The 22,612-nt window shown below is 44.9% G+C and overlaps 1 protein-coding gene and 1 long non-coding RNA gene across 3 annotated transcripts; both read left to right on the top strand.

Annotated features, from left to right (window-relative positions):
* Positions 1-225: 225 nt before the first annotated feature.
* On the top strand, positions 226-13,386 carry LOC308470067 (killer cell lectin-like receptor subfamily F member 1). 2 transcript variants are annotated; one of them, XM_080993323.1, is made up of 6 exons: positions 226-343; positions 2,803-2,901; positions 7,570-7,719; positions 8,651-8,805; positions 9,201-9,313; positions 10,846-13,386. In XM_080993323.1, exons 1-6 carry the CDS (start codon positions 256-258, stop codon positions 10,967-10,969), a joined length of 729 nt encoding a protein of 242 aa, XP_080849449.1. In that variant the 5' UTR covers positions 226-255; the 3' UTR covers positions 10,970-13,386. The 2 variants fall into 2 exon arrangements, with proteins under 2 accessions (XP_080849449.1, XP_080849450.1); XM_080993324.1 differs by lacking the exon at positions 226-343 and adding an exon at positions 2,133-2,160.
* Positions 13,387-16,193: 2,807 nt separating this feature from the next.
* Positions 16,194-21,984, top strand: LOC308470195. Its single transcript, XR_013982247.1, has 2 exons — positions 16,194-16,341; positions 21,839-21,984. It is a non-coding gene; the product is annotated as an uncharacterized lncRNA (long non-coding RNA).
* Positions 21,985-22,612: the final 628 nt, after the last annotated feature.

Raw genomic sequence — 22,612 nt, 5'->3', positions numbered from 1 at the left:
TATTGGCAGCCTGCATATGCATTCGAGATCTGGTACCCAAGAAAAGTGCTAGACCTTGCCTGCTATATACTGTGTTAGATTATTATCTATTATGGTCACTTCTTAAGACCTTACCTGTGGTTTCACAGTTGAGACGCCGGAAAGGGTGCTTGCATTTCCTTTGCAACCCTGAGCCCCACATTCAAGAGAACTAGCCAGCATCTAGACAAGCTCATTCTTTTTCATAGATCTCTTGAGATATAACCATTTGGGGCCATGGAAGGTGAAGACGGCTACATGGTGTTAAGTCCCCAGCCAAGTAATAAAAACTCTGCACGCTGGGCAGAAGCTAAGAGGACGCAAGGTATGGGGGTTTTTTAATAGAAAAAAAATCTTCGTTTGCACTTTTATATTATTATTAAACAGTGCCCTTCTCTGGGGCACACAACCCTCTCTGAATTAGGTTTGAGCCACTTTTTGGGGTATCACTGCTAGTTCATATTTTGTTGGTTGTATTCAACTAAGTTTTTACTCAATGTAGATTCGTTGAAATTTATGCAGTGCAAACCTAACCGTGTCTACTGAGGAGTAAGTTCTGCTGAATTCAGTGGAGTTTACTTTCCAGGTGAAAGTGGGCTTAGGAGGATAGCCTTGGTCATGTGCATTAATTTCAGTGGGTCTACTCAGAGTAACATCTAGTTGAATACCACTCTGCGTAAGTGAGTTTGATACTTTGTAAGCTGCTTAGCAGTAAATGCAGAGAGCAGGGAGCAGTTGGGCATAAGGTTCATTTTATTTCATACTTTGCATGACAGTGTTGTGCTAATCTTTTTTATTATTTATATTTGTGTTAAAATTCACAACATCAGTGGCATCAGTGGCAGCTAGGGAGAGGCTGACATTGCTTGTTATTTGATATTGGACATCTGGAAAGGGAACCAAAAGGGGGAAACAAAATGATCTGGAGGGCCAGTAGAAAAAGAAGGCAAGGTCATGAATACAGGCACATAACATAAAGAAAATTTACAAAGTTCTCCTTCTCTCCTAATCTAAGAACTAGGGTTCATCTAGGCCCTCCAGGACTTGACATCTTTCCGCAGGGCCTGCAAGACAGAGCTGTTCCACCAGGCCTTTGGTCAGGGCGCAGCCTGACTCCCTCCTTTGGCAATCTTTACAATACTTTAGTTTATGGTTGCCATCAATTTTGATTTTAATTAATTCTTTGATGTTTTTATAATGTTGCACTATTTTAGTGTTGTTAGCCGCCCTGAGCCCGGCTTCGGCTGGGGAGGGCGGGATATAAATAAAATTTATTATTATTATTATTATCTAATGAAGCTGGATGTTGGAAGATTCAGGACAGACAAAGGGACAGTGCATATTGAAATTATAGAATCCACTCCTGCAAAACTTGGATGGCTTTGAAAGGGTATTAAACAAAATCATGGAGGATAAGGCTGCCAGTGGCAACGAGCAGTAGCGTCTTTTTAATCGTGCTTTTCACTGTTAAAATTTGTATGGTTGTGTTTTTAGGTTTTCATTGGTGTTTGTAATTTATTTAAACGTGAGCCACTTTGAGGTACCTTGCAATAAGAGTACCTAAAAAATATAACAATGTTACAACAGTCGTGCGCTCTCTGCTGAGTGGTGGCAAAAGGCCATGGGGTTCCAGGCATTCACCTGGGGTCTGTGTTCCTTTGGAGAATTGAGACACGGTGGAGACTGTTGTGGCTTTAAGAAATAATAAGGTCTAGAGCTGGCCGTGTCTTTGAGGCAGGAGAATCTGGCCAAAAGCAAGGCTAGTCTAGAGCAGTTAATATATTTCTGAATATAATGCACTGTCTTCTCTGCACACTTTCAGTGCAATTTTTGACAGGGTCAAGTTGTCGTTGTTGTTATCATCATCATCATTTATTAATCTTGAGGCCAGAGTGCTAGATACTTGTGGTACTGTTTTGTGATAAAATACTATTTCTAAAAGTTCAGGTTGAACCGGGCCAGCAGAAATGAATGCATGCTGGCAGTGTGATTTCTTAAAACAGCCCTGGGCCCACAAAGCCGGCTGGGAGAAGGGACCAAGATATCTGAAGGAACTTCTGGCCTGTTGTATCACTTTCCTGCCCTGCCCAGCAACTGTGCTCCTCATATGGGGCACTGCTGAAAGTATCATGCACTCCAGAGGTGTGCTTAGCATGGACTAGAAACCTGGCCTTTAGTGCTGCAGCTCCTGCTCTCTGGAATCAGATACCAGCCAAAATCAGATAGATATGCTATGTGTGATAATGTTCAGTTACCTACTGAAGACTTCGTTTGTTTGGGAAGGCTTTAACCCAGTCATTTATGGAAGATTCCTTTTGTATCTGATGAAATTGTGTTGCACTGCAAGTTTTATTGTTTTTAGAACCCGTGTTTTGTGTTTGGCTTTATTGTTAATCACGGAGACTGCTTTGATGACTTTATACTGTGAAGCATTCTTTAAATTTGTTTATATAATAATAATAATAATAATAATAATAGCTGCTGTGGTCTACTTCTGGATACCAGTTAGACATTGCAATCAGACATTGCAAAACCTTAGTGCGTGGTAGCCCCTGCAGAGGGCCAATAAGGCATGTTTACAACAACAGCTTCTCTGTCCTGAATATCATGATTGTTTCTGATTCAGGACATACGGTTGTTTCCAGGATACTCATGCCAAAAATATGAAACATGGCAATCTTAGTGCTGTGTTGAATATGTATTCGGGGGGGGGGGGGGCGGGAATTAGCTGCCAAGGGTCAGAACTGTGGCCAAGTTTCCTCACTCCACATTGAATTCTTGCAGGCAATTCTAGGCTAATCGCTCGGTACAAAATCTCGCTGGGGATATTAGGGGCAACCTGTGTCATTCTGGGATCGGCCGTGATTGCGTTGATCGTGTTTGGTAAGTTCTTAGATGTCCGTCTTCGTTTTCCAAAAAACAAACAAACCCAAAAACCCTTTATTTTAAAACCACATGGCATGTGTAGTGCACAGTTCCTTGGTCAAAACTCTGGGGGGGGGGGAAATAGAAATAATATTCAGAGTGAGGGGAGGGGGAGACAACGAAGGGAATCTGTGTTCCCTCCCCCAGTAAATGTACAGGTAAGGTGGATCATCTTAAACTAGAGCACTTGGTACCTTTTCAGTTTAGAAAGAGGTTGTCTGACTCTCGGCCGGCTTGCCCATGAAGCGAGGTGAGGCGTTGGCCTCAGGGTAGCAGGCCTTCAGACAGCTGGAAGGGGCATATGCCCACCCAAATAATGGCTAGCTGTGCAGACCATGGGTAGGCAATCTAAGGCCCGGGGGCTGGATCTGGCCCAATCGCCTTCTCAATCTGGCCCGCGGACGGTCCAGGAATCAGTGTGTTTTTACATGAGTAGAATGTGTGCTTTTATTTAAAATGCATCTCTGGGTTATTTGTAGGGCATAGGAATTCGTTCACACCCCCCCCCCCAAAATAGTCTGCCCCCCCCCAAAGGTCTGAGGGACAGTGGACCGGCCCCCTGCTGAAAAAGTTTGCTGACCCCTGGTCTAGAGCTCAGGGTGTGAGGTGCCTTTGCCCAAAGCTGAAACACAGTGCCTAATTCTCTCTTCCTGGTGACGTCTAGTAATGCAAAATATTACGGTAGGCTTGTTGTCGCATGCAAAGTGTTTTTCAGCCCAGGCAAGGGTCAACCAAGGAAGCAGGGAGGTGGGGCACTGTAACATTAGGTGACATCGTATTACACATAGCAGAAGATGTTGAGAGAGAGAGAGAGAGAGAGAGGGGGGAAACTCAAGTTTGGGCAAAAGACACATGACTATCATAATGTTTCATTGCAGCCTTAAAAGTATGCATTTGCCCTGAGCAGTGGTGCAGTGGTGATTTGTGAAGTACATGCGCTGTTAATGGCAACCAACGTAGTCAAACCCCTTCTAAGACAATACAACAAAACTGCACTGTTGAGCGTTGCAGGCATTACAGCTTCCTAGTTAAGTCAGCTTTTTTCTATTTTATCCCTTCCCCGCCCCACCAAAAAAAAAAAAAGTTGAAGATAACATAGAGTTACGACTGTGAGGGTCATCTAGTTCACCTCTGTGGGGTTTTTTTGGGGGGGGTAGTTCCCTTTCTTTCAAGGGGGGAAGAAACATTTGTGAGTGTCTATTCTTTCATCCTTCAAATCATCTCTCTGGTGCTCTGTCTACACCTCACATTAGTGGTTATTGTTGGAATTGGGGGTACGTGATTAAAAGCTCCCCCCATATGTGAGAGGGTAGACCAGAGGTGTCTAAACTTTTTTCAAAGAGGGCTAAATTTGATGAAGTGAACCAAAGGGCTGACCAAAGCTGTTGACCTTTTTTTAGGATTGAAGTTGTTGAGCTATTTTTACGATTTTACCACCGGAAAAAATGTACATGCTTGGGCTAGAAGGACTTCCTCTTTGTTTCCCTTCCTCTGGCAGGATAAGACCTTATTAATCAGACAGACCACTGAAAACTGAAGTGCAGATGATGTTGACCACCTAGCTGCTGCCAGAGCAAACTGCACTTTAGTGCTGGTTCTGAGTGTGTCTTAATGTATTTTTAACTATTGGTTTATTACTTTGCATTTTATTTTTTTATTTTTTATAATTTTTTTATTGGTTTTTCACAATTTTTATAAACACAAACATTACACAATAAAAACAAACAAACAAACACATAAACAAACATGTATAATTTCAAATCCTTTTTTCTTAAACCTTACTTCACCGACTTCCCCATACCTCCCCTTTCTGCATCCCAGTTTCCAAATTTGTTTCAGCAAATCCTAACCCTTGATTTTATCAGATTTTCCCTTATTCTTTTCCTTTACCTAATCTTTTACAGCTGTAATCCCCTTTTTTCAAAAACCTCAACATTTTAACATTCATTAGTTTTACAATGTTTCTTGAGATAAGTTTTAAATTTCTCCCAGTCTTCATCGGCCGTCTCTTTCCCCTGGTCACGGATTCTGCCGGTCATTTCCGCCAGTCCCATATAGTCTATCACCTTCATCTGCCATTCTTCCAGAGTGGGTAAATCTTGTGTCTTCCAATACTTTGTGATAAGTATTCTTGCTGCTGTTGTGGCATACATAAAGAAAGTTCTATCTTTCTTTGGCACCACTTGGCCGACAATGCCCAAGAGAAAGGCCTCTGGTTTCTTAGGGAAAGTACATTTAAGTACCTTTTTCATTTCATTATATATCATTTCCCAGAAAGCCTTAATCTTCGGGCACATCCACCAAAGGTGGAAGAAGGTACCTTCAGATTCTTTACATTTCCAACATTTATTATCGGGCAGATGATAGATCTTTGCAAGCTTGACTGGGGTCATGTACCACCTGTAAATCATTTTCATAATATTTTCTCTTAAGGCATTACATGCCGTAAACTTTATACCGGTGGTCCACAACTTTTCCCAGTCAGCAAACATGATGTTATGACCAATGTCTTGTGCCCACTTAATCATAGCTGATTTCACTGTTTCATCTTGCGTATTCCATTTCAGCAACAAGTTATACATTCTTGACAGATTCTTAGTATTAGGTTCTAACAGTTCTGTTTCTAATTTTGTTTTCTCCACCTGAAAGCCAATTTTCCTGTCCTGCTGCTGATTCATAGTAAGCTGCTGATTCATAGTAAAGTTTAAAGTCCGGCAGGGCAAAACCCCCTCTTTCCTTTGCATCCGTTAAAATTTTAAATTTTATTCTGGGTTTTCTGCCCTGCCAGACAAATTTCGAAATGTCTTTCTGCCACCTCTTGAAACAGTCCATCTTATCAACAATTTGCAATGCTTGAAATAAAAATAACATTCTAGGCAATACATTCATCTTAATAACAGCAATTCGGCCTAACAAGGAAAGCTTCAAATTTGACCATATTTCTAAATCCTTTTTAACTTCTGTCCAGCATTTCTCATAATTGTCTTTAAATAAATTCACGTTCTTGGATGTCATGTTAATCCCCAGGTATTTCACCTTCTTAACCACGGTCAACCCTGTTTCATTCTGGAACCTCTCCCTTTCAATAGCTGTTAAATTTTTCTCCAATACCTTAGTTTTTTGTTTATTCAACTTGAATCCTGCAACTTGACCAAATTCTTGAATTAGTTCTAAAACCCTTTTCGTACTAGTGTCTGGCTCTTGTAAAGTAAGTACCAAGTCATCTGCGAAGGCCCTTAATATTACTTTGCATTTTATAATGATGCTTTTAAAGCTGCTGTGAATCCCAGTTTGGAAGAAAGGTAGACTATATTAAATAAATAAGTAGGTATTTGGGGATAAGGGAGTGCAGTGTGACATGCATCTGCAACCCCATCATCTGGAGGTTTTCAAGGCTGGGAGGGTTAAATCATAGCTGTCAAGTGTCCCTTATTTGAAGGGACAGTCCCTTATTCCAGCGCCATGTCCCGCTGCTGTCCCTTATTGATGGATGTCCCTTAAATGATGTCCCTTAAATTTCAAAGGAAGCAGCTCCTCTCCCTCCCTCCCTGCTGGCCAGGGAGGAGGGAGGCTCCAACTGTGTTGCTTAGCTGTGTTGCTCACCCAATAAGGAGTCTAAGAACGACTGGGTGGTGGAGCTTGCATGCCTTGTGTGTGGCTAGTTAATGCAAGCTGAGGAGTTTTTTGAATGCTGGATGCCATTTTGTTGCACGTGCTGCTGCAAACTTTGCAGTGCAAAGCCAGGCCGGGGAGCCATCTTAAGTTGAGGCTGCATAGGCCTTGTGGTGCATGTGATTCAGATTCTAGTCAGTTGAACCTCTGGTTACAAAGTTGGTTGGACAGTGTTCTCGAAGCTACCAGTATGAGTTTGACCAGACGGCAGGAGGACAGGAAGACTGGAGTGCCTGGAACAGGCGAGGCTGCAGGTCCCTTATTTTGGCTGCTGGTCCCTTACTTTCAAGGCTGCTGGTCCCTTATTTTCAAATTTGTAACTTGACAGCTATGGGTTAAATAAAGATTTTTAAATAATGGTTCAGTTTGGCTCCCAGCCTTTGATGCTGGGAGGGAATACAGAGGTATAGCAGGTAAAAAGGGATGGCTTAACCCTTGCTGCTCCCATCATATTTAACTCGCAGCAGAGGTTTGCATCCAGAAAGGGGGAAATGGCCTGGAGAACAGTATTTTTTTGGGGGGGGGGGAAGCAGCAGGAGGTGAGTTTTCCGGCAGTTTCTCCACTTCAGTGTCCCACCACCCAATTCATTTTGGGCCTCAGATGTTAGAAATCCAGTGATTGTTGTCTAAGGGCACCTCCTGACTGTCACTATTTTTGGGTGAGATTCAGTCACCTACTGGCAAGATTCTGGTTGCGCAGTTGTCATGGATTGAGCACTTTTATGCAAGAAACCCACTTCTCTAAAAGCCTGGATTTAATTTAATTGTATTAAATTTATATACCGCCCTTCATCTGAAGATATCTGGGTGGTTCACAAGATTTCTGGCAACAAGGAAAGAGATGGGGGCAGGGATGCATTTGAAATTGTGGGATAACACTTGCTTTGTGCTGCCTCACACTGCTATTTATTGTAAAACGGCTTTCTGGTATCATCTGCCCCTCTGCGGCTCAAGCTTTGGAGAGAGGCTTATGGAAAGGTGAAACTCGTGGAACAGCTGCCAATGCTACTGAGGATGAAGCAGGAACCTTGAAAAGCCCCACGAGAGCAGATAGAAGCCCCTGTTCTGAACAGATGGCCATTCACCTGTGTGAGCCATTTACAGGTAAGCTCCCATCTCTTCCTCCTACGATGCCTGAAACATTTGCCTATTATTGGTGAAAATGAGGTTCTTATGTAAGGACGGATCTGAAAATAGTGAGGTATTTGAGTCCCATGTTCTTTAGGACTTCTGAAACTAACCTGTGCACCCTGAATTGGGATTGGACACGAATAGTCAAGCCGTGTGGCTGCTTCATGCGCCTTCTCACAGCCATCCCCACCAGCAATCTGGCTGCTGCATTCTGTAGTTTCCCAAACAGTTTTCAGGGCAGCTTCACATAGAGCACCTTGCAACTAGCAGAGCATGGAGTATTAGTTCAGTCCTCATTTGTGTGAACAATCATAGTGGTACCTCGGTTCTCAAACGCCTTGGTACTCAAACAACTTGGAACCCAAACACTGCAAACCCAAAAGTAACTGTTCCGGTTTGCGAACCTTTCCCAGAAGCCGAACATGCTCCGTTTTGAGTGTTATGCTTCTGATTTGAGTGCCACGCTGAGATCTGTCTTTTTGTTTTTGCGGCTCTTTTTTGTTTTGTTTTTGTGACTGTGTGGAACCCAGTTCAGCTACTGATTGATTGATTGATTGATTGTGTGACTGCAGAACATTTTTGCTTTCATTTTTTTCATTTTCATTTTTTCATTTTTTACATTTTCAATGAATTGCTTTCATTTTATGGATCAATAGTCTCGTTAGCTAGTAAAATTCATGTTAAATTGCCGTTTTAGGGGTTGTTTTTAAAAGTCTGGAACAGATTAATCCATTTTGCATTACTTTCTATGAGGAAGCGCACCTTGGTTTTGGAACGCTTTGGTTTTGGAGCAGACTTCTGGAACGGATTTGAGAACCATGGTACCACTGTATGTAAAGAACTGAAATGACGACTAGACTAAAATAACCAAATGCCTTTTCTTTCTCTTTTTTCCTCCTTATAGAAAGTGCCAGGTGTAAGCTCTGTCCAAACAACTGGGTTGCACGGGAGGGGAAGTGCTACTGGTTTTCTAAAGAGAAATGGCAATGGCTTCTGGGCTACAATGACTGTTCCAGGAAGAGATCTCAAATGCTCGTGGTCCGGGATTGGGCAGAAATGGTAGGGAAAACAACATGACTCTGGATTTTGCAATGCAGGTCTTCAGTCATGTGCTGTGTACAAAAATGCACATACTGGAGTTATGAAGCATGCATTATGAACCATGCATAAAAATACATGCATTAATAAAAATTAAAAAATGCACTGTATTAGGGAAGCTTCCTTTGCAAAAAAAAAATAATAATTAAAAAAATGTATGCATTAGGCAAAGCTGCTTCTAAAATAGGTATATTAGAAGAAATTCACACACCCAAAACACTGGTGCGGAAATGTAGAGAACTGAGTTGAAGGTTAGAAAAATTACAAAACTGAAACTGAAGCATCCCTGCCCAACAGTTTTCGACAAAGAAACAAGAACACTAGCAGAATTACAATTTCCCTCGTGTTATTGACAGGAATTCATACAGGACTTCACTCAAGAGAAATATCCTGTCTGGATTGGACTTAATGTTACACATCTGCGCAACACCTGGACCTGGGTGGAAGGCTCAGCCTTAAACCAAGCCCTGTAAGTGTTTTCCTACATTTGTACAAACACCACCTTTCCTGTACAGTAATAGCTTTCTCTGAATTGCAGATGCCTCATTTCCATATTAGTGCCTTTGTCTTCTCTACATTGTTAGCTTGGAACTAGTATTTTTCCTTTCCAAGTTTTATGTACCTCCTATAATAAGTAACTTTATTATTTTCTCCTCTACAGATCTCTCTCTCTCTGTGTGTGTGTGTGTGTGTGTGTGTGAGAGAGAGAGAGAGAGAGAGAGAGAGAGAGAGAGAGAGAGCGAGCGCAACAAGTAATGCCTACTCTAACCAAATTCACAAGCCGCACTCCACACACCAAATTTCAATAGCTTCAAACTTGGTGTTTAGTGTGGAATTGCCATGCTTTATTTGCTCTCCTTTTATGGGACACCCACAGTATTTCCCTTGCAGTTCTTCCACCTTTTCTCAGATCGTAGCAAGATTAACTTTTTCCTAAAGAAAAGTAGCTCACGCTTCACAAGTTTCTTTAACACCACCCTACCATGGTAGGGGGAGGAATGTGGACATGGACTGTGAGATATTGGGAACATGAGCCTATCGCAGCTCAGCACGTTGTCACACTACAAGCACAGTACAAGGCCCTCAAATTGCAGGCCAGGCCTCCCTCACGAGGTACATTCAGACAATCAGGCTTGAGCAAGTGAGACTTCTTCCAAGGGCACATTGTGATTTTGCTCTAAAATTACTATGGCCACTCTTCTGTCATCTTAGTCCCTCAGTTAGGAGATTAGATGTTTGTGGGGTTAAAATTTGCAAACTGGGAAGTTCAGCTAAGTTAGTTCTTGGTATGAGCTTTCGTGTGCAAGCACACTTCTTCAGATACACACTGTGTATCTGAAGAAGTGTGCTTGCACACGAAAGCTCATACCAAGAACTAACTTAGTTGGTCTTAAAGGTGCTACTGGAAGGATTTTTTTATTTTGACTATGGCAGACCAACACGGCTACCTATCTGTAACTGGAACCATGGGAAGTTCAGGTTAGCTTTCGCAGTTGATTGCTGTTATCCATGGCTATAGCTAATCTGAACTTCCCAATCTGGAGATTATATGTCTTGGAGAAACAGGATTAAATAAATGATTGGAGGATAGACTGCAGGCAGTGATTAGTTGTGACCACTAATTCAGACTGCTGTGTTTTAGATGCAATAATCCCTCAGAATATCAGATTTGGGGAGCAGGAGAAGGAAAATCCTCAGGAGCTTCTCAGAGACACTAGGCTGGATGGACTAGATCAGGGGAACCTTTCTTGGTCCAGCGGGCCAAATTCTTCTCTTATCACCTTGTGGTCCAACTTCCATAGGTGGACAGGACAATGTACCTGTCAACCATCTGACATAATGGCATCAGTTGATTGACACCTGCTAGAGTCTGTCAGGCAGCTCAAGTTCCAGACAAATGGCTGGTCCCTGCTGCTGGACAAGATATACCTTTGGTCTAATTCTGCACGGTGCTTCATGCATTGTGAAATTACTGACCGGAGGTTTTCTCTGTTTCCACAGGTTCCCACTGCCTCTTCCAGGAACTGGAGCTGGTTGTGGAGTTGTGAAATCCGGTCAAGTTCGCTCTGAAATGTGCACCGCTGAATTTAGGTGGATTTGTGAAAAAGAAGCCATTTTGTTCTAACCTGTGAAAGCCAGCCACCAACCTTCATATGCTAGTATGATAGACTCTTTTTATTTCCCTGAACCACAAAGGCTGGATGAGGAAGAGCTGCTATCCCAAGTAATCATCATCCCCTCTAATAAAATTAGGTGGTAGCTTCTGAACGCTCAGGGGACTCCTTAGATATGCAGACATATATGTAACTTTGTAAATTAAATGTCCAAGTATTTTTATTTTTTAATTCCTGAAACAACCTCCTGAACTCCGTGACCCCCTTCAGTCCAAGCCCCATATCTCTGACACACTCTGCTATCTTGCAGTGTTCATTTGTTTTTCTAGTGCAGCACTGGATGTGGCAAATACACACTTGAGGACTGCTTTCTGCACTGAAGCCGCGCTGGAAATGGACAGGGCAGGGCAGAGTGGGATAGAGGCGTCCTATTGTATGCCATGATGTGGTCTGGAGAATTTCCCGTGTCGTATCTTCACTGGTTTCAAAGTTTTTGCATATTAGTAAAATGTAAGTAAAAGACAGTCATACCTCGAAAGTCGAACGCCTTGCAATTCGAACTTTTGGCTCCCAAATGCCACAAACCCAGAAGTGAGTGTTCCGGTTTGCGAATGTTCTTTTGGAACCCGAATGTCCAACATGGATTCTGTGGCTTCCGATTGGCTGCAGGAGCTTTCTGCAACCAATCGGAAGTTGAGCCTTGGTTTCCAAACGTTTTGGAAGTTGAACCGACTTCTGGAACAGATTCCATATGACTTCTGAGGTACAACTGAAAACATGCTAAATTAGCTCACTGTCTAGGACACCAGTACATTTTCCTATGTACATTATCCTGTGCAAATAACGTAATTTGCATAGAATGTTCTCCAGGTCAACCCACATCACTGGCTGCAAGTGGGATCTGCCAGTTAAATATCTCAGGTATACAAAGGGATCTGGTGATCAGATGTAGACTGTATCGAAGGAGCCAGCAAAAATAAAATAAACCCACTTGAGCCCCTTGGGCTTGCCAATCAGAAGGTCAGTGGTTTGAATCCCCGCAACGGAATGAGCTCCTGTTGCTCTGTCCCAGCTCCTGCCAACCTAGCAGTTTGAAAGCACACCAGTGCAAGTAGATAAATAGGTACCGCTGCGGCAGGAAGGTAAACAGTGTTTCTGTGTGCTCTGGTTTCCATCGCGATGTTCCTGTCTATCTATCTGTCTATCTATCTCCATCCTCCTATGCACAGATATGCTTTCACGGACAAGAATTGGTCTAAAACGATTGTTAAATTCCTGTATTGACTATCTGTCCAGAATGAAATTGTGCATGAACTTTGATAAAAGCAAAATAATGGTTTTTGGGAATTCACACAAGAGCTATAGCTGGGTATTTGGTGGAAAACCCATCCAGCAGGTATTTTATTTAACTATCTGGGAATTACATTCCAACATAGGCTTCTATGGTCCTTGCACCGTGCTATGGCAGTGAATGCCAGTAAGATGTCTGTGCAGGCCATAATGTGACTTTTCGTAACAAGAGGTCATTCGCATATCCCCTTTGCCCTCAAGGTCTTCAACGCCAAAATAATAGCTCAATTGCTCTATGGAATTCCAGTCTGGCTGCCAGGGTAAACCCAGCTGGTAGAACGTGTGCAGGCAGCTTTCCTTTTTAATATTTTTGCTGTCCCACATTGTGTACCCAATGCAGCCTTGTGTCTAAGAGGGAGGTCAACACAAGGTAGAGACCGTTGCCTGGGCGAGATATCTTCTATGTTGGTTAAACATCTACCTCACATTAGACAAAGATCCTCTCCTTAGCGAAGTCTTGTCAGACCCCTTTCTTTCGCCAGGGCTACAACAGTTTAACATAAAGGTACAGCAACTTGGACTGTCAATGGAACTTTTGCGATCGATGCCCCCACCATCTGCCAAGGTTATAATAAAAAGTAGGTTGTGGGACATTGAACGCCAGGAACTAACAGCAGCAGCAGAGAAAACATGTTCCCTTCTTTACTTTCAACTTTCTTGGGCACATGAAACAAATTATAATTATCTTGAATTTCTGCTTAATTGCCCATGTGAAGACCACCTGCTGGAAACTCTTACTCATATGGTTCTTAAATGTAAACTATATGCTGATCTCCACCAGCAATTTCTAGATCAACTCTGCATCCCCAAATGGAAACCAGAGTTGGAGGTCATACATTTTCTATTACTGGGGAATGATCAGGAGCTCACCAAGTTAGTAGCCAAGTATCTTTATTTGGTTTTTTGTTGCAGAGACACATTGCAGACGTCTGATCTCCCTGGAGACCTAGAGATGTAACGTTAGACTTTTTTGCCTCTTTTCATTTAACAAATGTTCTGTGACATTGGGGAGGTGGTAATTCTGTATTGATTTACTATGGATGTTTGTATGTGATGCCAATAAAAGGTTTGATGATGATATCTATCTATCTATCTATCTATCTATCTATCTATCTACCTACCTACCTATCTATAGTGGTACCTTGGGTTACATACACTTCAGGTTACATACGCTTCAGGTTACAGACTCCGTTAACCCAGAAATAGTACCTCGGGTTAAGAACTTTGCTTCAGGATGAGAACAGAAATTGTGCTCTGGAGCGCGGCAGCAGCAGGAGGCCCCATTAGCTAAAGTGGTGCTTCAGGTTAAGAATAGTTTCAGGTTAAGTATGGACGTCCGGAACAAATTAAGTACTTAACCCGAGGTACCACTGTATCTATCTGCATAACATCATTCAATAAATAAACAAGAGTTTGACATGTTGGGAAAGAAAATTCACAAGCACCCTAAATACTGTTGCGCAGCAGTAAATTGATCAAGCAGAGTCTTCTTCATAAACAGAATAAAAGTTTACTGAAGAAAATAAAGTTGTCCATAAACAACATAGTCAAAGAGCATACACAGAGTGCTCATAATAGCTTTCTGATTCTTCATAGAGGCACACATCTTAGTTACTGAGTAACTGTAGTCCTGGAGCCGCTCTGTCTACACACACATACTGAGCAGAGAGAGACTACGCTACAGACACAGTCCATACAGCTCTCTGAGGCCCAGAGACAAAATGGCTACTTTATATAGGGAGGATGAGTTAAGAACTTTGCTTCAGGAGGAGAACAGAAATCGCAGCGCGGTGGCAGCGGGAGGCCCCATTAGCTAAAGTGGTGCTTTAGGTTAAGAACAGTTTCAGGTTAAGAACGGACCTCCAGAACGAATTAAGTACTTAACCCGAGGTACCACTGTACGTCGAGATTTCTTAAATCATATTATAAAAATACCATGATATGAAGTATGGATGAGATCTAAAGACTTGTTTGAAAGGAAAACACCGTGGTGGTTGTCACCCCAGGAAGCCTTTTCAGTTAAAAAATTAAATATGAAAGGAGATTGGATAACCTATAGAGATTTGTTGGAAGAAGACAATAATATACGGTAATCAAATCAGACCTTATGAAGAACTAAAACCTAGATTGTCAGGATGGATGGAATATCACCAAATTAATGATATATTCCTTAAAGATAAAAAAAATTATGGATTTAATCATGATAGATCAATACTGGAGACGGGGGTATTACAAGGTCGTACAAACATGTTGTCTAAAGTATATGAATTTTTGTTGGAATGGCATACAAAAGATGAAGAAATTAAGGAGGTCATGACTAAGTGGGCAAAGGACCTGGGATATAATATCTAGTATGAGAAATGGACAAGACTATGGAATTTAGGAATAAAATTTAACACATCCATGACCTTAAAAGAGAATTTGTTAAAAATGATGTATAGGTGGCACTTAACACCCACCAAACTAGCAAAGATGTACAAAATGAAAAATAACTGTTGGAAATGCATTGTAAAAGAGGGAAATTTTCTCCACATGTGGTGGTTGTGTGACAAGGTGAAGACTTTTTGGGATAGTGTGTACACTATAATGAGTTAAAAAAGATATTTAGGTACACCTATAAAAAACTGGAGGCATTTTTCTAGGAATGGTTGGAGAGGACATTAAAAAGGAAGATCAGAAACTCTTCCTATACTGTATGCCACAGCAGCAGGAAGACTACTCCTCGCACAGAGATGGAAACAACAGGATATTCCAACAATTTAAGAATGACAACATTAAGTACATACGCTTCAGGTTACATACGCTTCAGGTTACAGACTCCGCTATCCCAGAAATATTACCTCGGGTTAAGAACTTTGCTTCAGGATGAGAACAGAAATCGTGCTCCGACAGCGCAGCGGCAGCAGGAGGCCCCATTAGCTAAAGTGGTGCTTCAGGTTAAGAACAGTTTCAGGTTAAGAACGGACCTCCAGAACCAGTTAAGTACTTAACCCAAGGTACCACTGTATTGGAGTATGCAGAAATAGCAAGGCTAACTGGAAGAATCCGACAGCAGGATGATGAGAACTTCCAAAAAGAATGGTCCAAATTTATGGTATACTTAGAGAAAATTGTACATAAATAAAGACACTCGAGGGGCTGAAATAAAACTCATAACGTTTATTGTAAACAGTTGGTTAGACCACAAGATGTAATACTGTAATATAATAAGGCATGTATGTCTAAAGTATAACACAAAAATTTATTAAGGAATTATAGACATTTATAGAATGTATATATTAAGTAGTGGGTTGACAAAGCAGACAGCTCTTTATAAGTACAGTGGTTCCTCGGGTTACATACGCTTCAGGTTACATACACTTCAGGTTACAGACTCGGCTAACCCAGGAATAGTACCTCGGGTTAAGAACTTTGCTCAGGATGAGAACAGAAATCGTGCTCCGGCGGCGCGGCAGCAGCAGGAGGCCCCATTAGCTAAAGTGGTGCTTCAGGTTAAGAACAGTTTCAGGTTAAGAACGGACCTCCGGAACAAATTAAGTACTTAACCTGAGGTACCACTGTAAGCTGGAACTGAACTGAACAGCAAACTGCTCAGCCAGCCTGCTTTTATAGGCAGCCGCTGTCAACACTGTAACAACCACACTCCAGGGTTTCCCACCTGAATTAACTGATGTGGACCTGATTGAAAACTATATACACAATACCCCCTGGTGGCCAGGGTGAGCACTTCAATACATAACAGTATATATAGTAATCACGCTTAAGCAAGAGCAATGTAGAGAAGCCAGAAGAGGGGTGGTGGGAAGTTAATTCGGATAAGATATAGATTTAAAGGAGAATAATATTGTTAAGCTGTATTGTGTTTAAGATATTTGGAAAACAAATAGCCAAGTACCAAGTGGAAGCACATGAACCAAACATGACAGAGATAATGGGCTGTATCTAACCAAGTTTCATTCCGAGTAATCCCAATGGAATCAATCAGCCCAAGTTTGCCATGTCCAACAAGTTCAATGAATGGGATTAGCATTGGGTACTGTGATGGGACGATGAGCTGCTTGTGTGTAAAATCCTAGTCCCTCAGAGTTTGGTCAAGTTTGCAAACCTCTGTCTGTAACGGAGCCCCTTAAACATGGCTCCGTCAGTCGCTGGCAGATTCCGACAGTGGTTGCTTTCGGAATCGCTTCCAACATAAAAGCTCCTTAACGGAAACACGTCTTCTGGACTCTCTGCGTGACAGTTTCCGGCGAGGAGTGGGTGTCCCTACAGGAGGTCCTGAAACCTCCCCACTGTTTTCGCTGGAAGTGTCTCTGAGCCATCCCTCCAGCTCCCTTTCCCTCAGCTCAGCTCCTCTCCCCCTACTGGTTCCCTCTTCAGCTGCTGAGTCTCTCCCAACCTGTGTGAGCCCTTTCACTTCCCTTCCTTCCGATGGCAGTTCCCTGACATCCACCTCCCCTCCAGGGCCCCCTTCCTCCCCTCTCGCCCCCTCCTCTACGTGCGGTGAGGAGGCAAAACCCCGGAATGAACTTCCTTCATCTTCCGATGTCCCGAACACTTCTCTCCACCTGTTGCGGTTCCTGGTCTCGAAGTACTCCTCCTCCTCAGAGTCCATCTCCCCTTCCCCTTCCGATTCCGAGAATCCTTCCAACTCCTCCTCCTCATCGGTGGTCCCAAAGTATTCCCTCCGGAACCTCTCCACAGGCTGAGGTTTCCTTGGGAACCTTTGATGGAACGTTTCTATCAATACCTCGTCATTGATATCTTCTGCCATTACCCAAGTGTTTTCTGACTCCGGTTCTCCTTCCCACGCTACCAAATACTCCACCTGATCCCCCTTCCATCTGGCGTCGAGGATTTCTGCCACATGGCTGCTGCATTCCCTTTCTTCTATGACCGGTCCCCGAGTGGCCATCCCTTCTCGTCCCCCCTCATACGGTGACAGTAACGACCTGTGAAATACTGGGTGCAGTTTCATGTGGTTGGGTAACCGGAGCCTGAAAGCCACTGGGTTGACCTGTTGAATGACCTCAAAGGGACCCAATCTCCTGGGTCTTAATTTCTTACAACCTCCTTTGAACGGCAACCCTTGGGTTGACAGCCACACCCTATCTCCCACCCTTATGGTTTCACCTTCCCTTCGGTTCTTGTCTGCCTGCCTCTTGTATTCTTCCTTCGCCCTTTCTAAGTTGAGTTGGAGCTGACGATGGATTGCTTCCATTTCTTCTACAAAATGCTCGGCTGCCGGGACACCCCATCTCTCCCCTTCTCCCCCTGGGAAAGCCCTGGGATGACACCCATAATTAGCCAAGAAGGGGCTCATCCCTGTGGACACATTCTCGGCATTGTTGTAGGCAAATTCCGCCAGCGCCAACTTTTCTACCCAGTCATTCTCTCTGTCATTGACATAACACCTCAGGTATTGCTGGAGGACCCCGTTTGCTCTTTCCACCTGCCCGTTGGTTTCAGGGTGCCGGGCAGTCGAAAAGTTGACCTCCACCTGCAGTAAGCTCATGAGCTTCCTCCAGAACCTGGAAGTAAATTGTTTTCCTCGGTCTGAGACCACCCTCAATGGCACCCCGTGCAACCTAAAAATGTGTTCTACAAATAACTTCGCTGTCTCTTCCGCCGTGACTGCATGCGAGCAGGCTACAAAGTGGCACATCTTTGTTAGTAGGTCTACCACCACCATGATGGCTGTTTTCCCCTTGGACTTCGGCAGATCAGTCATAAAATCTATCGACACTGCCTCCCAAGGTCGTTCTGGGGTTGGTAAGGGTTCTAATAGCCCCGCCGGTGCCCGCCTCTCCCCTTTGGCTCGCTGGCATTGCTCACACCCTCTTACATACTCCCGTACATCTTCCCTCACCTTAGGCCACCAAAATTCCCTGGTGACCAACCACATGGTTTTGTGTTGTCCAAAATGCCCCGCCGTGGGGCTGTCGTGCAACTGCTTGAGTACCCTCCCCCTTAAGTCTCCTTCAGGGATATACAGTGCCCCTTTGTAATACAAAGCTCCATTTCTTTCCTCGAAACCCCCTGGTTCCTCTCCCTCACCCCTAAGACCTCTGAGCTTATTCTGGGCGTATTCATCATTCTCTGTTTCCTCTACCAGTTCTCTTTGTCCCACCAATGCCGCCCCACACGCCCAGCGGTCCTCTGGAATGACATGTCTCTCTTCGGGTGCTCCCTCCCCCTCCAAATATTCAGGTTTGCGTGAGAGAGCGTCCGCCCTAATGTTCTCTGGGCCTGGCACGTAACAAATCTCAAAGTTAAATTTGGAGAACTCCTGGGCCCATCTCACTTGCCGTTGGTTGAGCACTCGTGCCGTCCTCCAATACTCTAGGTTCTTGTGGTCAGTGCACACTTGCACCTTATGTTGTGCGCCAATTAGCAGGTGCCTCCATCTCCGGAACGCCGCATGAATGGCTAGTAGTTCTCGGTCATACACCGTGTAGTTCCTCTCGGATTTGTTCAGCTTTCGCGAAAAAAAGGCACACGGTCTCCACTCTGACTCCTCCTTCCCTGGCTGCAGAAGCACCGCCCCAATAGCTCTGTCTGATGCGTCAGTTTCCACTCTCATCGGTTTTTGTAAATCCACATGCAGGAGTTGTTGTTCCGAGGCGAAGGCCCTTTTTAGTTCCTCAAATGCTCGCTCCGCCTCCTCAGTCCAAACGAACTTCTTCTTACTGCTGAGACAGTCCGTAATGGGCGCCGTCAGGTGGGCAAAGTTTCGGATGAACTTACGATAGAAGTTCCCAAATCCTAGGAACCTCTGCACATCCTTCCTTGTTTTGGGTGTTTTCCATTCCAGCACCGCCTGGACCTTGCCGGGATCCATGGCCAATCCCTTGTCTGACAGGCGATACCCCAGGAATTCCACCTCCTTGGTATGAAACTGACACTTCTCCAGTTTCACCCACAGCTGGTTGGCTTGCAGCCTGCTCAACACTTCTCTGACGTCTCTCACATGCTGCTCCTCATTCTCAGAATACACCAACACGTCGTCTAAGAAGGCCACACAATTCTTGTAAAGCAAAGGCCCCAGGACGTGGTTCATAAACGATTGAAAGCACGCGGAGCCTCCTTGTAGGCCGAAGGGCATAACTAAATATTCAAATGCCCCCAAAGGGGTGAACATGGTGGTTTTCCATTCATCCCCCTTCCTTATTCGTATCAGGTTGTACGCCCCCCTTAGGTCCAGTTTAGTAAAAATCTTTCCCTTCCTGACCCTTGTCAAAATGTCGTCAATCCTGGGCATAGGGAAAGCCACTGGTTCTGACACTGCATTTAAGGCCCTGAAGTCACACACAAGCCTCGGCTTGTTCGTGTTTTTTTTTATCCACAAAAAACACTGGGCTGCCCCCCACCGCCCTGGACTCTCTGATGAACCCTCTCTTCAGGTTCTTGTCAATGAACTCTCTTAGCTCCTGCATCTCTCTGTCTGACATGGCGTACAGCTTGCCTACAGGGAGCTGTGCCCCAGGGAGTAAATTGATTTGACAGTCAAAGGGTCTATGCGGGGGTAGTTGGTCAGCTTCCCTTTCGCTGAAGACGTCGCGGAGATCTGCGTATTGTCGTGGTACCTTCACGTTCTCCGTTACTTCAGTCCCTGCTAGGGTGGCTTGGGCCCCTGCCAAACCCTTTCCCTCTTTGCAGTGTTCTAAGCAATGTGCTGAACCAAAAGAAACCACTCTCTGATGCCAGCCCACCAGCGGATCATGTAACGCTAGCCAGCTCATCCCCAATATAATGGGAGCTCCTCCCAAGGTGGCCACATTAAACGCTATCAGTTCGGTGTGCCTTGCCACCTTCATTATCATTGGGACGGTCTGCAAGCTGACTTCTCCTCCCAACAGCTCCCTGCCATCGATCGTGGTCACCTGCAGGGGGTTGCTTAAAGGGATCGTCTGTATCTGGTGTTCAGCTGCAAACTCTTTGCTCATGAAATTGCAGGAGCTGCCTGAGTCCAACAGCGCCTTTATCTTTAGAGGGTGTCCGTTTGGCAGCTCTAGCGCCACTTCTATCACTAGGGCGGGTTTAGGAGGTTCTGGCGTGGGCACTTTCACTGCTCTTTGGCCTGGCTGCTGTGCCCCGACGGTGGCAGCCAGGCGTTGGCTTTTACTTGCTTCGGTATTTCTTCCTCTCTTCCCTCCACAGCTCCTACCATCCCTTGCCATTCCTTCCTCTGGGGGCAGACTCTGGCAAAGTGACCCGGCTGTTGGCAGAGATAGCATTTCCGGGCGCCTTTTCCCTCCTTCTTTCCCCCCTCACTGGGCTTTGAAACTGCGCGCGCGCGCGCTGTTCCGATTTCCATCGGCTCTGCCGGCGGGAAAGTTGGCTCTGGAATGTCTGGAATGCGGAACTCCTTCCAACGTTCCCCCTTCCCTTCCCGCCTCTCCAATGCTCTCGCCTCCTGGCGCGCTCCTATGGTCAGCGCTGATTTGGTCAGCTGGTCCATAGACTCCGCCCTGGGCGCCCGGGAAAGTTCGTCTTTCACAGCCGAAGAAAGCCCTTCTTCAAAGAGCATTTGAATGGGTTCCGCCGATAGATCCCACCCCAATTTATGGATCAACATGGTGAACTCAGTCCAGTACTCACGGACAGATCGGCTCCCCTGTTTGCAAGCCATTAACTGTCTGCGGACCACTCCCTGTTCAATATCGCTGGAAAACATCAGATCCATGGCGCGAAAGAACTTCATCGTGTCCTTTAGGACGTCACTATTCGCTGCCATCAGGGGTCTAACCCAGTCTCTCGCCCCCTTTTCAAGATGCCCAATCACGAAAGCCACTCGTGATTCCTCGTCAGGGAATTCATCAAACTGCAGATTGAGGGCATATTGCATCTCTGTCCGAAAGCCATGATAGTCTTTGGGCTCCCCCCCAAACTTCTGCACCAATCCTGGTACCTTTCTGACGAGCTGGGTGTCTTTCCCCTTTTTGTCTGCATCCTGAGCCCTCCTCTCCTCAAGCCTCGCCGTCTGCAGCGCTAGCTGGACCTCCAACACCCGGTACCTTTCTTCCAGGCTTGGACCCGCTCCAGCTCCTGCTTCTCCGGTTCCGGCTGGGTTGCTCATGATGCCTTCTCCTGCACAAGCTGCTCACGAAGACTGTCGGAATGCTGTGATGGGACGATGAGCTGCTTGTGTGTAAAATCCTAGTCCCTCAGAGTTTGGTCAAGTTTGCAAACCTCTGTCTGTAACGGAGCCCCTTAAACATGGCTCCGTCAGTCGCTGGCAGATTCCGACAGTGGTTGCTTTCGGAATCGCTTCCAACATAAAAGCTCCTTAACGGAAACACGTCTTCTGGACTCTCTGCGTGACAGTTTCCGGCGAGGAGTGGGTGTCCCTACAGGAGGTCCTGAAACCTCCCCACTGTTTTCGCTGGAAGTGTCTCTGAGCCATCCCTCCAGCTCCCTTTCCCTCAGCTCAGCTCCTCTCCCCCTACTGGTTCCCTCTTCAGCTGCTGAGTCTCTCCCAACCTGTGTGAGCCCTTTCACTTCCCTTCCTTCCGATGGCAGTTCCCTGACAGGTACCACCCAAATCCTTGCCTTATAGGATCCCACTGCATGGACACAGCAACCAGCTGTTATTTGGGAAACATTTGAACCCCGCAACTGAAGTATTTCCCCCTCCATATTCTTCTGATTATTATTAATCACTGATTTATTTATTTTTTACAAAAATATATTTCAGGATATCCATTATACAAACATATGAAAATAGATGTTGAGACTGTTGGGAATCAAGCCTTTATCAGGAGAAACTGGCCACTCTCCAGGCACCCGGCTTGATCTCCTGTTGACCTCCCTGTCTGCATTCCCAGCAGGATACAGGCTAGGTCGCGATAGGCGATCCTCCTCAGCGTCTGTTTCCCACTGTTTCCCACGGAAAAGTCCCAACATTCCCATTATGTTTTGCTTTCAAGCTACCAGCAGCTCGCGGGTGCATTGCTTCTATATCGTAACAGAGACGTGTAAAGGTCCCAGTTGTGGACGACTCTGGGGCTGCGGCGCTCATCTCGCTTTATTGGCCGAGGGAGCCGGCGTACATGACTAAGCCGCTTCTGGTGAACAAAAGCAGCACACAGAAACGCCGTTTACCTTCCCGCCGGAGTGGTACCTATTTATCTACTTGCACTTTGACGTGCTTTCGAACTGCTAGGTTGGCAGGAGCAGGGACCGAGCAACGTGAGCTCACCCCGTCACAGGGATTCAAACCGCTTACCTTCTGATCAGCAAGTCCTAGGCTCTGTGGTTTAACCCACAGCGCCTCCTGCGTTCAGTAGCTTAGGGCCTCATCAAAC

The sequence above is a fragment of the Podarcis pityusensis genome, assembly GCF_964106645.2.
Source record: "Podarcis pityusensis genome assembly, chromosome: 2".
Classification (NCBI taxonomy): domain Eukaryota; kingdom Metazoa; phylum Chordata; class Lepidosauria; order Squamata; family Lacertidae; genus Podarcis; species Podarcis pityusensis.
The sequence above is the reverse complement of the archived record's forward strand: the minus strand, read 5'-3'. Positions and strand labels throughout refer to the sequence as shown.

Excerpts from the sequence above, each read along its gene's own strand:
- LOC308470067 (XM_080993323.1), top strand. The coding sequence starts at position 256 with ATGGAAGGTGAAGACGGCTACATGGTGTTAAGTCCCCAGCCAAGTAAT. Across the intron at positions 2,902-7,569 it reads GATTGCGTTGATCGTGTTTG|CTTTGGAGAGAGGCTTATGG; the intron begins GTAAGTTCTTAG and ends CTGCGGCTCAAG. Across the intron at positions 8,806-9,200 it reads TCCGGGATTGGGCAGAAATG|GAATTCATACAGGACTTCAC; the intron begins GTAGGGAAAACA and ends TGTTATTGACAG.